The sequence below is a fragment of the Molothrus aeneus genome, chromosome 2 (genome assembly GCF_037042795.1).
Source record: "Molothrus aeneus isolate 106 chromosome 2, BPBGC_Maene_1.0, whole genome shotgun sequence".
Taxonomy (NCBI): Eukaryota; Metazoa; Chordata; class Aves; order Passeriformes; family Icteridae; genus Molothrus; species Molothrus aeneus.
This window is the reverse complement of record NC_089647.1, coordinates 20129510-20143329: the sequence shown is the minus strand read 5'-3', so window position 1 is coordinate 20143329 and position 13820 is coordinate 20129510. Positions and strand designations below refer to the sequence as shown.

Below are 13820 nucleotides of genomic sequence, written 5' to 3'. Positions count from 1 at the left end.
GGTAGCCTTTGGTGGCCAGGTGACTGTGTCAGCCACTTCTTCTATTGACACTGCAGCAAACTGTCTCCAAATGAAGCACTAGCCACATTTACAGTCCTTCATTGAGCATAACAGATTATTTGAATTTGAACTGTGGGTGTTTTTCAGGTCAGAAGTATTCTGGTAGTTTTGTTCTATTTCTTGCTTTGCATTTAAAACACAATTTGTTTTGTGCTTTGCTTGGTATAGTAGCAACTATCACAAGATGAAGCCTGTTCTCACCTCTGTCTGACAGACTGTTCATTCACAGTGGAGAATTCCCTGAGTCTGCAGACTCACCTGCTGGTGGGTGTACCGAGTTTGGCTGGGTGCTGTGCTTTGGACTGGGGACTAAATAAGTTGATAACTCACCAGTAGTGGCTACTGCTAAACTGCCTGCACAGTGCCAAGGTCTTTTCTCTTTCTCATTCTGTCCCCACAACTGTGAGTGGGCAAGAAGCTGGGAGATGCACAGCTGGAACAGCTGACCGCACCTGCCCAAAGGATATCCCATACGTATTGTGTCATGGTCAGCAGCAAAAGCTCAGGGAAGAGGAAGAAGAGAATAACTGTGGTGACAAGTAACCATCATGCATCAAAGCTGAGGCCATGCTTTCCAGGAAGCGGATAGATGTCTACCTGCCAATGGGAAATAGTGAATTAATCCTTGCTTTGCTTTGTTTTCACACATGGCTTTTGCTTTCCCTATAAAACTGATTTTAGCTTGCTCTAGAAGTTTATGGGCTGTAGATGATCCAGCATACTAGGTCAAGAAAAATCTGAACTAAATTGGCTGGGACTACATGAATCAGACTCAGTGGATAATAAATCTTCTTTTCAGGAAAATTCTCTGGGTGTGCCTTTAGACAAACACTAAATTGAACATGTAACACAGACTGTAAACACTATAGCAGGGAGTCACTCAGAGAGCACTCTGGGTTAGAGATAAGAGAGATTGACCATTGAAAATATTTAACTCATCTGCACTGTACCATGTGGTTGTTGGTTTCAACTTTTACCTCCTTTAAATAATGAGTCTTTGAGGTATCTTTATTTTGTCTTTATTCTTCAGTCAAACAATATCATCACTAATTGAAGAATGAGGTTATTGGTTGAAATACAAGTGCAGTGTGAGACAAATATGGACGATAACAGTTTGCAAATAAATTAATACAGAATAACTGTCTTTGCATAGTTCAGAAGTGAAAAGTAGGAGGCAGCAGTGCAAACGTGCTGTGAACTGACACACACCACCACAAAACCCCAAGTTCCTAGGTGAGCTCTTGCAGCTGCAAAGAAAACAAAACAAACCAAAAATACCCCAAACCTTAGAAAGCACTAACTTTTACAAACCAGGCAGAAAAGGAACTAATAAGCATTTTTTTTCTTTTTCTTTTTTTTTTTTTCCTTAACAGACCATGCTGCAGAAAGAGTGTTTTCTCTGCAGAGAGAGATGCTTTTAGATAATCTGCCTTGGCATCCCATAGCCTGTCATACCCGACTGTGATGCTCCTTTGTTGCTCCCCATCTGAAGGCCTATTACATTCTGTCCCTGCCGAAGCTGCTCTTCTGAAAATCCTCGTCGATTCTGCTGTGCTTTCCTGTCCAGATACACACAAAAAAAGCAACATACGTACATATCATTCTGTGTAGGATCATGAAATCACACAGAGATTGTGATCATGAAAATCAATCTGGAATTGGCTCGTATCCCTTGTAATGCATTAAGTCATTTGCCCCATCCCATGTGCTGGACAGTACTGGCTGGGCTAATTGCTTTCCTGCAGAATTAATGCTCTACTCAAATCTACAATACTTTAGAATTTACTGTCCCTTTTATTGTAGAACCCCAAGGCACTTCCCCAGAAGCTGTGACAGGTAAACTATTTATACCATGTTGTATATAAAATACAAAATAGGGTTAATTTATGTTGAGCACTATAGCTCTTAACAGCTGTAGTCCATGGGATCTGATCCATAAGACACTTACCTGTGCTGTACTACAAGTTGATACCCATCTAGAGCAACAGTAAAAACTGGTGTAATTTAATTCAGTGGACTAAATAAAAGCTGAGTGTACCCAGAACAGCAGTGGGTCAGAGAAGGGACTTAATCATTTTTGCAGAGGGGACATTGGTTGTCGGCAGGACAGAATGTTTGCCTTGTTGCTGTTTCCAGATCTCTCACCTCCTAAGCAATAGGCTTTGCCCCCTGCACCTGTGTCTTAACTGTATGACAGTTCTTTATCTTCTGCCAAAACATACTGACCACTTTGTTCAGTGTCCCTGGTCTCAAAAGCCCTTTGGATCAATGAACCTTTGTTGGAGCATAAAAGAAGCCATTTTCTCCCTGAAAATAGCACTGAAGGCCAAAGTGGCAGCTAAGCAGAAGGAGAAAAGTTTGCACTCTGCTGCCTCACAAGAAAATGTTCGTCTTGGATTCATCTTTCATTTCTACTAGGTGAGGAAAACAAGCAATTTAGGATGGAGAAGGACCAGCCTGTTGTTATCAAATGAGCCATATGAATCGGCAGAGTCCCAGACTGAGGGACTACCAGACTTACTCCCATGTGGGTCGAATCTATTTCCCTGCTGTGTCTGTCCTGTTTAGGTTACGCAGCAGTATGACATCAAGTTATAGTTCCCCTTTTCTTTCCCACCCCTCCACTAGATGAGAATACTAGGTTAGGTACCTGCTATGATTGAAAATCATCAACATGATTCTCTCTATGAGGGTGAGATCCTGCACTGTGCTGACAACCCTGGCTCAAGTCTGAAAAAGCACTTAAACCCTCTGTTAGGCTCAGGGTGTTCAGGAAATTGCAGGAGACGAACTCACATCCACGTGAAAGCCCAGCAAAATGGAAGGGGGAGAAAGACACACAGGACACCAGGGCTGACCAGTCATTTTCCAGAATGAGTCCTCAAGTGGTGAAGTATAGACTAATAAGAGGGCTTATAGAGGCCCACCACAGGCTCTCAGATCCCACAGCTCTTACCAGAAAACTCACTGTTTTGAGGGAGGCACACAGAACTGCAGTGTCTCAGAAAGCAGGCCCCTCTCACTGCTGCTTAATTTTTTTTTCCAGAATACTTACACAGGCAGCAAACTACTGCCAGGATCTTCATGAGAGGATGTTTTTAGAACAACTCCTATTACCTAATTGAATCTCAGGTTCACTGTGTCTGCCTCTATTTTAATTAAAAGAACAGGAAAGTATTCTACTGTTCCTTTCTCCTTCCTCCTAGAATTTTTTGCTATGTTGATGAATACTTCACAGAAAGTCAAAAAGTAATTAAACAGAGAAAAAAATGAGAACTGCAAAGAAGAAATAAAAGAAGAGACTAAAGGATAGCCTGGCTAGGCTAATAAAAGTTGATTTCATATATGGCTTGGATCATATAGTGTTATTTTTACCATCACAAGCCCCACATTTAGTATATGATGGTCTTACAGATAACATGTATGAGATTTGTTTTTAGATGAGTGGAAATGGCCCTAACTGAGACTAAGAAAAGAGACGAAGGCAAATCTACTCACCTGCCACGTCTCACACTATGTTAAGTTCTGTTTGGCCTGTCTGCCATCACTCTTACCTAAAACTGAGCCCACCAGATCTGTCAAATTTTTGTGCCAACTTTACACTAGTGCTTGTGTTTGCCAAGCACAGAATAACAGCTATGGATCCGTGAATCTTGCTATGCAAGGACGGGGACATTAGTCTGATGGCATTGGGAATGTGAGACACTGGCAATAGAAAGTTAAATGGCTTACCTCAAGTGCGGCATTATCCTGATCACTGTAGATCCCTGCATGGATATTCTTACTCTGTTTGATACTGGTCTCTCAATTCAACTTAAGGCGATTAAGAATCATCCTGAAAGCCCTGAATTATGAGTAACACTGGGTGGCAGTGAGAGGGTTTGGTCTGCCTGAAGGGATAGGGAAGCTACTCAGGAAACAGCTCCTGACTGGCAACATGCCGTAACACTGATTTTCCTTAAGGCAGCAACTGTAACATGGTACTTCACAGGGACTGCAATGGATATGGGTTGGCTATCCAAGTAGTATGGGTTGGACAGACAGCTAGAAGAGAAGGGAGGTGATCACATCTTCATCCATGCCAAAAAAAGCTGTTCCCACCCACAATTAAGAGTCCAGATGAAAATTATTTTTTCGATGTGGGACTTTGTTTTAGTTACATAAAACAAATAAGCCTGTCTGGGTCATAGTGATTTCATGTCTGGTTTATATTAAAGAATGTAACTGGATTTGAAATAAATTTTAAACCTAATTATATTCCATAAATATAAATCTATTTGTGCAGTGTATTAAGTTAATGTAACCTGATTTCATAAAAACAATGTGTAGGAGTTTGCATTTATTCACCTGAAATTCAAATCTCAGATTTAAACAGAGTTTAACCAGCTCAGTGTTTAAGACAAAGTGAAGTTTGCTTTATTTTTGCTGAGCCTCACCTAGACATCAGAAAATTCAAGCAAAGAAAAGACAAGCAGTCAGAACTCTTTTTGCTAACCTGCCTTTGACATTTCTGTGTAAGAGATACTCTTGGATGGCAGAAACTTATGTCAATAATATGCCTGTGGGGCAGGAGAGTAACTGTGGGAGGATTTCCTTTTCTTCCTGTCCCTGCTTTACAGCCTCCCTATCCAAAATAAATGGAACTTCAGAACAAATAAACAGCTTTGCCAAGACAGAGACTTCTTCACAGATAAGCAGTGCTCCCCAAGAATAAAGAAGCCTAGGAAATTAAATAATTTTTGTCTTGATGAAAAAAGTAAAGAGACTTCATGCCTTCTCTTTGCTAAGTGAAGGGGTTGCTACTTGAGGGTTCACAGACATCCTCAACAGCCTTGTCTTCCTTAGTCCTTCGGTCTGCTATCTGATGTGAGAGAGCAAACCTGATGACAAATGCACACTTTTCCTGCTTCCCGTCTCTAGCCTCCAGAGAGAAAAACCTCACTATTACAAGGAAACTTGGGAAATATTCTTCCCTTCCTTTCTGAATAAATTTCCTTAAAGCCTAAAGGCAGATGATATTACCAGCTTCCCAGGGAAGACAGCTCTGGGCAGCTGAGCTCTGGACTTTACCTGTGGAACCAGGACGGATCTCCTTTGTAGCAGCCATCATCCTTGGTGACCGCCAAACTGCCCAAAGCCATTAAGGTTCTTTGCACTGCTGCCATGTCCTTCCCTAGAAAGCCAGACAGTGAAATTAATGCAGGAAATCTTTGCTCAACAAATAGCTTGGCACATTGAAAACCAGTTTTATCTGATGTATTAACTAACTCTCCCAGATCCCTGAAGATGTGCATTATAAGAATTATAAATGCTATTTTACCATTGCTGAAATGAAAGTACTGACATGCAAGAGCTTATTAAGGTCAACAAAGGGATGGAGTTAAAGCCAAACTTACTTTTTCAGGCATTTCTAGATTTCCAAGCCTTTGATTATTTTAATACCTTCCTCCATACCATTTTAAGTCTATAGAATCACTTTGACAAAATTTTCTCCTAAGGAGAGATTATTCTGGTATGCAAATAATGGTAATATAGTCAGTAAAATGTGGCTGAAGGAGAATAGTGTGTTACATAGTGTGTGGTGTGTCTCAGTTTATTCAGAGTCCATTTAATCCCTGTGCTAACAAAGCTCACAGCAGTTCTGGGAGATCCTGTGCAGATAAATTCTATCAGTCCTTTCCAAATTAACCATCAAAGCACCTTCCTAAACCTTCCTGCTTACTATGATGCTATTCAGTTTCATACCTTTAATTGCTCCCATTTGGCCCACTATTTTTCCATGTTCTCCCTATGCTATCTTACTTCATTTCTCAGTTCAGAAAGTCAGGGCTAAAGTCTCAGCTTTAGCCAAATAAAAGTTACATAACTCATTACCCAATCCAGACATGCTACCTTTTGGAATACTTTCTAGTGAAAATATGTTGCAGCAGGTATTTCCAATTTGTGTGAGGTAGTAAGTTATTGGAAATCTGCCTTTTGCCTCTCCCTTCTGAAATTCTTCCATAAGCATTTCTTTTACTCCCCTTGCTTCTTTCATTCCAGTTCTTCCTCTTTCCTAAAGTAATGTATCTAGTTAACAGATCTGATTCTGGCTCTTCACATGTGAAAACAAGCAATTCAGAAAAACAGAGACACCAGAGACACGATGATAACAGAATTCAGAAATACCTCCAGTGGACCAATATTAATGGGCATTACTGTAGATGAGTTGGAGTGTAGAGGGAAGGGAGCAGTGCACACTCTGTGTTTCTGTAGTGCATCACCCTGATTACAGGCAGATGCAGTCCAGGGCTCTGTAACACAGTGGCTGAAGTGAGGACAGCACACTAAAGCTGAAAACATCTATCAGCTTCCAACTGTGGCTGTGATACAGACTACTAAAGTTTATAAAAATCCTATCTGTAGGGGGCCATTTGTTCAGAAAATAAGTTGTCAGCCCTCCAGAACTTATTTATTTTACTGTATTTAAGGCAAACTGCATCAGAAGGGTCCTTGCAGGGGAGGGCAGCCACAGAGCCGACATTCCCCACACGCACATCTGCAGGCGCACCCAGAGGAGCATGAGGCAGGAACCCTGAGAGCTCCCACAGCAACAGATATACCATATGCTGTAACAGATGCCACATACAATGTCCTTGGGATGCCTCCTGTATAGCAGGAGAGCAGTGACTGCCTCGGATGAAAAGAGATGTGGAGAAGGATTTAAAAGTGAATCAGCTGAATGATGATGGCAAGCAAAGGAAAAAAGCAAAAGGAACAAAAGACAGGCAGTGAAATATGATGATCAGCCTTGCAGAGCCATCTGGCAGCCCCCCCACGGTCTGTGCTCAGCTCTGCTTTATTTGTCACATTTGACAAGTGGGAGATGCTGCAGGGGGAAAACTGGGTAAATGGGAGCTGAATGACATGTGACAAAACAAAGCCACAGCTCTGCTCTTCAGAGACTCCTTGCTACATAAGAGGAGTGCTGTGGGTGAGGGAAGACCTGAGTCCAAGTGGTCTTGTGTTACTTGCCCTCCTCCAGCAAAGGATACAAAGGGCTTGATGGTCAGCATAAAAAAAAAAAGCAGGGAAAAATTTTAATTTTTCAGTGCAGTTACCTGACAGAAGGGATCATACACCTTCCCTGAAGCCAGGTTCCACTCTGGTATTGCAGCAAATTGTAGTCAGTGCCTTCCCTCAGCTCCAGTACTTGTTTATTGACAGCCATGTGGGCCGCCCACCTAGCCCACAGCTTCAGCCTCTCTTCAGGGGCCCACACTGATGACACTCCTGCATCTCAGTGTCCTCTGCAGTGTGCTTTGAATAGCACAGCGTTGTAGAGGAATTTGGCACTGTTTTTAAAACGAGGAGGAAGGGGTCTCTGCTCACTTCTTGTTCCAAGCCTTTCTCTTTAGGCGAAACCTATGTGGAAGGACCTCCTCTCCAGGTCCAGAAAGGAGAAAGTTCAAACAAAGATGGAGAACCACTCTGCAGAGTACTCCTAAAATGCTTTTTTTGTAAATGTTGAAAAAATACCCAGTGATTCACCTGCCTCTTGCCTGCCTGGAAGTATATCAAGGAGGGATCTGTAAAAGGCAGCGAACATGTCTTGGGTGTGGATCAGGGAAAGTTGTTCAGCACAGTACATTTATGCAAGAAGGGGCCAAAAAAGAGGTGATACTTCCCCTGGATCAAGAAGCCAAAGAGATGAAGAAAAGTGCAACAGATGGACTGAGTGAGTTTGAAACAGCCAACAGCAGATCATATCCTAAAATATTTTCATTAATCATTGCTAAGAATTTCAAAACAAAAGCTCATGGAAAACAATTAGTGCCAGGGGAAGGCTGTTTCTCAGTCACACACTTTTCTTTCCCTATAAACATACATTGACATTTCTCTTTCTAAAGGGATTATGGTGTGAAGTGTAGGAGCGCTGCAATTATGAAACAGTGAAATAGAGATTGTTCTTTCTGCCCAGCTAAGGCATCCCTGTCCAGACAATTCAGCCCTAAAGCAGCACAGATGCCAGAGGTCAGAGTTACAGTGAGACACAAAGAGCTTTCCTACTGGACAGACATACTATCTCATCCCAGCACTGAAATGAGCAGCAGGAAGGATGAAAAGGGAGTGGGAAAGTGAGGAGTTACAGATTAGGTTTGGGAAGTCTTAAAATAACAGTGAAGAAAAACCTTGTATGTCTTCCTCCTAGGTTGCAAGTTCTGTTTTGACTTCCTGTCCTCTAGAAGTTACTATCTTTTCACCTTATGTCTGTTGAGAAAAGGTGATGAGTGAAAGGAAACTAGGAGACAGCCACTAGCAGTAAGAGCATTATGTCTTCAAAGCAAGTGCTTTTCCTCATAAGGATCAATGTACCATATTTTCATATGCATAGTGGGAAGCCATTATGAGTTGCAAAAGACTGTAAAGAACAACATCTGAAATGAGCAATTATCATCCCTTACAAGTTAGATGGAGCTTCTCTCTCAGCAGTCTGCTAGGCTGAGGGGTGGGAAGGTGCTACTTCAGGGAAGTGAAAATCCCTTCATTTAAGACATGTAAAGATAGATTGCATAAAACACTAAAGACTAAATTGGAAGAAACAATCCTGCCCTTGTGCCAAGGGTACGGATTTGTCAAGCAAATCTGTCACTCTGAGACATTTACAGATCCCAGTAACACCATCTGTCAGTAAGTCCTGTCCCTCTAACCCATTCATGAAGAGCTCCCTAGTCTTTCATTTCTCCAGCTGTCCTTCAGAGGAATGATCTCTTCCACATGTATTCCAACTGCCTGTGAAAACACACCCCACTTATTTCTCTTGATGTGTACTCCTACACAAACTATGCTGGCCAGCTTTCTCAGTGGATTGTTTTCCTCTTTCCACTGTTTGATTCTCATGGAAGATTTTTGACCCTTTCATATGTGCCTTTCACTGCTCTGCAGCTGTCTTTGCTCTGAGCACTTAGCCAAAGCATTGCATCACCTTGTCCAGGGAGATGCAGGATATACAGTGTGTTTGGTTTGAGCACCAGGATGGGATGTACCACCATAGAAGTGAGCAAAACCAGCCCCATGAATGCACAAATGACTCAGCTCTTCAACAACTAGAACAAGAAGTTTCCATTTCGAGCCTGGGAGGGAGACTTCACCTGCCTTACTGTAAAACCACAGAAGCACCCTGAGTTTTTTTGCTCTTGCCATACTGACCTCTCCTAAAAGTCTCCTTAGAGAGAGAAGGTCAGCTAACATGGCATTAAGCAGTGAGTTTTGTTTCTCACGAGTCATAAATGAACCCTCATAAGCTTCACAGAGGCACATATGCTCCTGGGAATCCTTTTCTTAGCTCCAATTTAAGCTTTGCTTATAATTTGAAGACTGCAATAAAATTCTGTCATCAGAAAATCAGGGTTTTTGATGTTCTTATTAGGAGCTATTTACTTTAAAATAATTAGCAGAGAGAACAGTTGTTTTATTAGGCCTGTGAATTTCTATCAGAATGATGGGGTTTTGGATAACACACGTGATCTTGGAAGGGTTCTGTTATGCCCTCAGGGCAATATAAATCCCTCAGAGGAAATAATGCAGCACTGGAAGAACATGGTAATGAGGTAAGGCAAACAGAAACAAAAGATAATTTCATTAGAGAATATGCCAAGACAAAATGCACATCAAAGCAAAGTAAAATGAAGACTGTAAACTGATTTTCAGCTTATTATTTTTACCTTCCCATAAATCCACTGTCTGGAAAATATCTGTTGTTCTTACTCCATAGATTTCAGCAGCTTTTAAGAACTGAGATATTTGTTCCATCTGCTTGAAAGCCATTTTTGATTCAGAGATCTTTGCAATAGGCTCATTTCCCTTTGGATGCAAACTGTTTATTAACTTGCATAACAGCTGAGAGATAAAGACAGAAACAAAATTAGAAAGCAGGCACCAAACTAGAAGGCAATTTGTGCTCATGAAATGATGTTGCAAAATGCTTTTGACCTGGCCAGTTTCGGTTAGGGACATAATTTCTTCAGTTAAAAACAAAAAAGTGAATTGATAATAATCAAACTATATTAGAAAAGCATTAAAGCTTTCATTAACTGAGGCAAAAGCATAACCATATAAATCCTAATCTGCTAGAAACAACAAAGCAATCACTGGTAGAGGTTATATAACAACTGACAGAGAAGAAGTCTAATGCCCAAGCCAAAAAATAAGCAATATCAATTGAAATGTTGTTAAAGTCACTTTGGCAGAGATTCAATGATTAGCATAGTCTTACAGCTGCTGCAAACAGCAGCATCTGCCTGTTGTTCAATAAACCAATGGAATACAGTGTTTTAGCTACAGAATTATTCCCAAGAAGACAGTTATGACACAATTCTGTCCTTCAAATTTGCTATATCTCTTTGCCTTTCCTTGTCAACACTAATTATTTCTTTAAGATAAAAGTATACATATTGTTTAAAAAAAAGATCTCATTTAACTGCATGAGAGAAAAAGCTGAAGGAATGAGTCATACTTATATATAAAACATGCATGACTCATAAGAATCATGAATATTGTACTGATCTCAGTGTACTAGTAGGATAATTTATATTCTGAGATTAAGACTCTTGGTCAAAAGGAAATAAATCAGATTCTAAGATGTATATTTCTGCACTGACCATGAGCTCTGATCAATTTATCTAAATGAAGACAGAACACAGGAGCACTGTGCAGATAAAAATATTAAAGTGGGAAATTGGGCAAAACACTCACTGTTCCATCCATCAACCAGGTCTGAAAATGTTGCCTTCCAGGAGGAGGGTGCTCTATCTGTTCTCCACACTGTACAATAATCCAGTTCACCAGTCTAGACTCTAATTCCGCGTCGTATTTCTGTTCAATCTTTTCCTGAACTTCTCGGCTTAAGCCATAGCTTGGTCCTCTGTTAGCCATCTCTGGAAACAGAGAACTTATTCAGTGGGCAGAGTCCCAGTCCACACCTTTGAAGTATGCACAGGAAAATTAAAGGATAAAAGAGTGAGCAGCCTGCCCTAAATATTAGACAGTTGAACAGATGTTCATCAGCACTGCAAGTAACTGTATATGCACCGAGTTATAGCTCCACAGAACAGGGGAGGGATCAACGAGGGAATGTCCTTTTTCAAAAGCACAAATTAGCTACATCTTTTTTAAAAGGAAGGAGAAAACAGCAGTCCCCCCTACCCAACCACAAAAACAGAAAAAGCAAGATTTAAAACACAGTAGGTTTTAAAGAGAAGCTTCTACTATGTTTATAGAGAATGCAATAGGGTTGTCAGATCAACATTACAGCTGCCTGCAAATCCAAAAGCATTTTAAAATTGCCTACCTAATACTTGCTAATAAGAAGAAGGTTGTGCATGGGAGCTCAAACAATCCGATTAAAGACGCAGTCAGAGTCTTCCTCAGCAGAGATGCAAGGATGGATATCCAGAGATCAGCACACTGAAAAGCGAAGATGAATTTAAGAGATGAAGGCTGCCACAATGCCCTGCTGCTGCTGCAGCATTGTGATTTGAAGAACAGTATATTGATTTGATTTTCCTCACATATAGGGAGGGTCAGAGCAGGGGCGTTGCTAAGAGCCATTAAAGAGACCTGCCTCCTCAGTCAGAGCCCACGGACCCTGTTTATCTCGCCCATCTGTGGTCTGTTTTCATGCATCTTTCCTCAGCCTTGCACTGCTCACCCCACTGGCTCAGATTTACTCCACCTAGTCTGCATCAACCCAAATTGCATCAAGCATCCCAGTAACAGGCAGAAACACAAATAGAGGCACTCTGTTAAATGCATGTGACAGAAATCACCACACATCTAGTTTATTTTTAGTCATAAGCCAGAAACAAACTTTTTTCTCCCTGTTCTGCACCTCAATAACAGGCTGAGAGTGTGACAAATAATTTTTCCTCTTCCCGGTTAAAATGCTGATAAAAAGTTTGAACAAGGGGACAATAGGATGAAAAGTGAAGGAAGAGAAGGCAGGTAGTAGAATATTATTATTGCTCTCTCATCACTATGTATTAGGCTATCAAATAGTGGAATGGTGTCCTGAAAAACAACTCAAACCACTGAAACCAAGGGGAAATCACTGAAAAGTGGCAAACCTACTATAAAGCACAAGGATTTTACTTTCTGCTGCTATGAGTCAGCTAACCTCCAGTGATAGAAAGGCAGCTATGCCCATGTACAGTCATTTAAATTTTGATTATATCACTCACACAATGTAGAAGGGGAGAGAAGAGTTAAGATGAGACTTTTCTTGTGGTCTGATTTAATCCTATATAAAATAAAATCACTTTGCATCTTTCCGAGCTCTGCAAGACTGTCAAATATCTTTCATTCATGCTGCATTATCCACCTTAGTAGGAAATAGTTTCCTTTTAGCAAATGATTAATGTTCAGCTTGATATGCAAGGAAGTTGATAAACTCAAGATGGACACATAATCGTTTGGAGAACAAAAGTCCTGCTGCTGTATTCAGAAAGGAAAAAAAGGGAGAAAAGCAATACAGCTCCATGTATATCTGTTTCATAATGGGCTCTTCATCCATTACTTTCTCATTTTAAGATTCTGAATTCTCAGACTTATACTGCTTCTGATGCTGCTGGGCTTGAACAGACTCAGAAGATGAAAAATTTAATAGATGACCTAATTAATTCATTGTTGTCCTCCACAGGCATTTAATTTAGTGCTTTCTCTTCTCTGCACTGGTAGTTCTAAACCCCTATGAAGCACTTGATTACATAACTCAGAGCATGCTACGTGACAGGGCCACCGCTTGAGCACTTTCTGTCTCAGTGAGCATGGGGCTGAAGGCAGAGTGGATGTGCAGGAACCAAGGCTGCAAGCCCAGCCTGGAGATCAGAGAAGGAACAGGCTGTAGCTGTAACAGGAAGAGGTAGTATATGAACTTGACATCCCTTCCTTTCAAGCTACTGTTAAGGGCTGGGCTTCACACCCTTTGGCCAGTGGCACAACCAATAAGATTTATTTTGCACTTTAAGATCTTTTTGTGTTCTTCTGTTTAGAAGGGAGCTACCTAGGGTGCCTGGCAGTTTCTGGTCATCTGGTCACATCAGGGGGCTCAGTGCTCCTTGGCAACAAGATTTCGTGAAAGTCACCTACTTTTGCATCAGCCTCTGTTTCCTAACTTCGGGGCAGGGATGAGTAATTCAACTCTCTGAAGCTACAGAGCAGAGGTCTCACCCTTCACAGATGTTTGTGACAGTGGTCACAGGGGTTCTTGGATGAGGGAAGAGATGAAAATGTTGAATCCATGTTCAGAAGGCTTGATTTATTATTTTATGATATATATATATATATTACATTATAACTAACTAAAAAGAAATAGAAGGAAAAGGTTCCTCTCAGAAGGCTAGCTAAGAATAGATGGAATGATAACAAAGGTCTGTGGCTCAGAGAGTCCAAGCTATCTGGTCTGTGGTTGGCCATTAATTGTAAACATTCAAGATGGGCCAATCACAGACACACCTGATGCATTCCAAAGCAGCAGATAACCATTGTTTACATTTTGTTGCTGTAGCTTCTCAGCTTCTCAGCAGGAAAAATCCTAAGAAAAGGATTTTCACAAAAGATGTCTGCGACAGATGTTGGCTGTGCAATCTGTTCTCGAGGGACCATTCCACACTGGGAAAGCTTGAAAAGCTTGCCCATCAATATCAATTTTTAATAAGCCTTTGAAAAACTCAGAAACTGCAGAGGATTGGAAAAATGCCAGCTCTCCACCAGTATTTTCCAAA

General features: G+C 41.1%; 1 protein-coding gene across 3 annotated transcripts; it reads right to left on the bottom strand.

Annotated features, from left to right (window-relative positions):
• Positions 1-1063: 1063 nt before the first annotated feature.
• On the bottom strand, positions 1064-11765 carry TAGLN3 (transgelin 3). 3 transcript variants are annotated; one of them, XM_066572042.1, is made up of 6 exons: positions 11663-11765; positions 11390-11505; positions 10795-10976; positions 9765-9939; positions 5131-5233; positions 1064-1619 (listed from the first exon to the last, which is right to left on the bottom strand). In XM_066572042.1, the coding sequence occupies exons 3-6, from the start codon at positions 10972-10974 to the stop codon at positions 1478-1480; spliced, it is 600 nt and encodes a 199-aa protein (XP_066428139.1). In that variant the 5' UTR covers positions 10975-10976; positions 11390-11505; positions 11663-11765; the 3' UTR covers positions 1064-1477. The 3 variants fall into 3 exon arrangements, with proteins under 3 accessions (XP_066428139.1, XP_066428140.1, XP_066428137.1); XM_066572043.1 differs by lacking the exon at positions 11663-11765 and having other exon boundaries at positions 10795-11021; positions 11390-11584; XM_066572040.1 differs by lacking the exon at positions 11663-11765 and having other exon boundaries at positions 11390-11582.
• Between the last annotated feature and the right edge of the window lie 2055 nt (positions 11766-13820).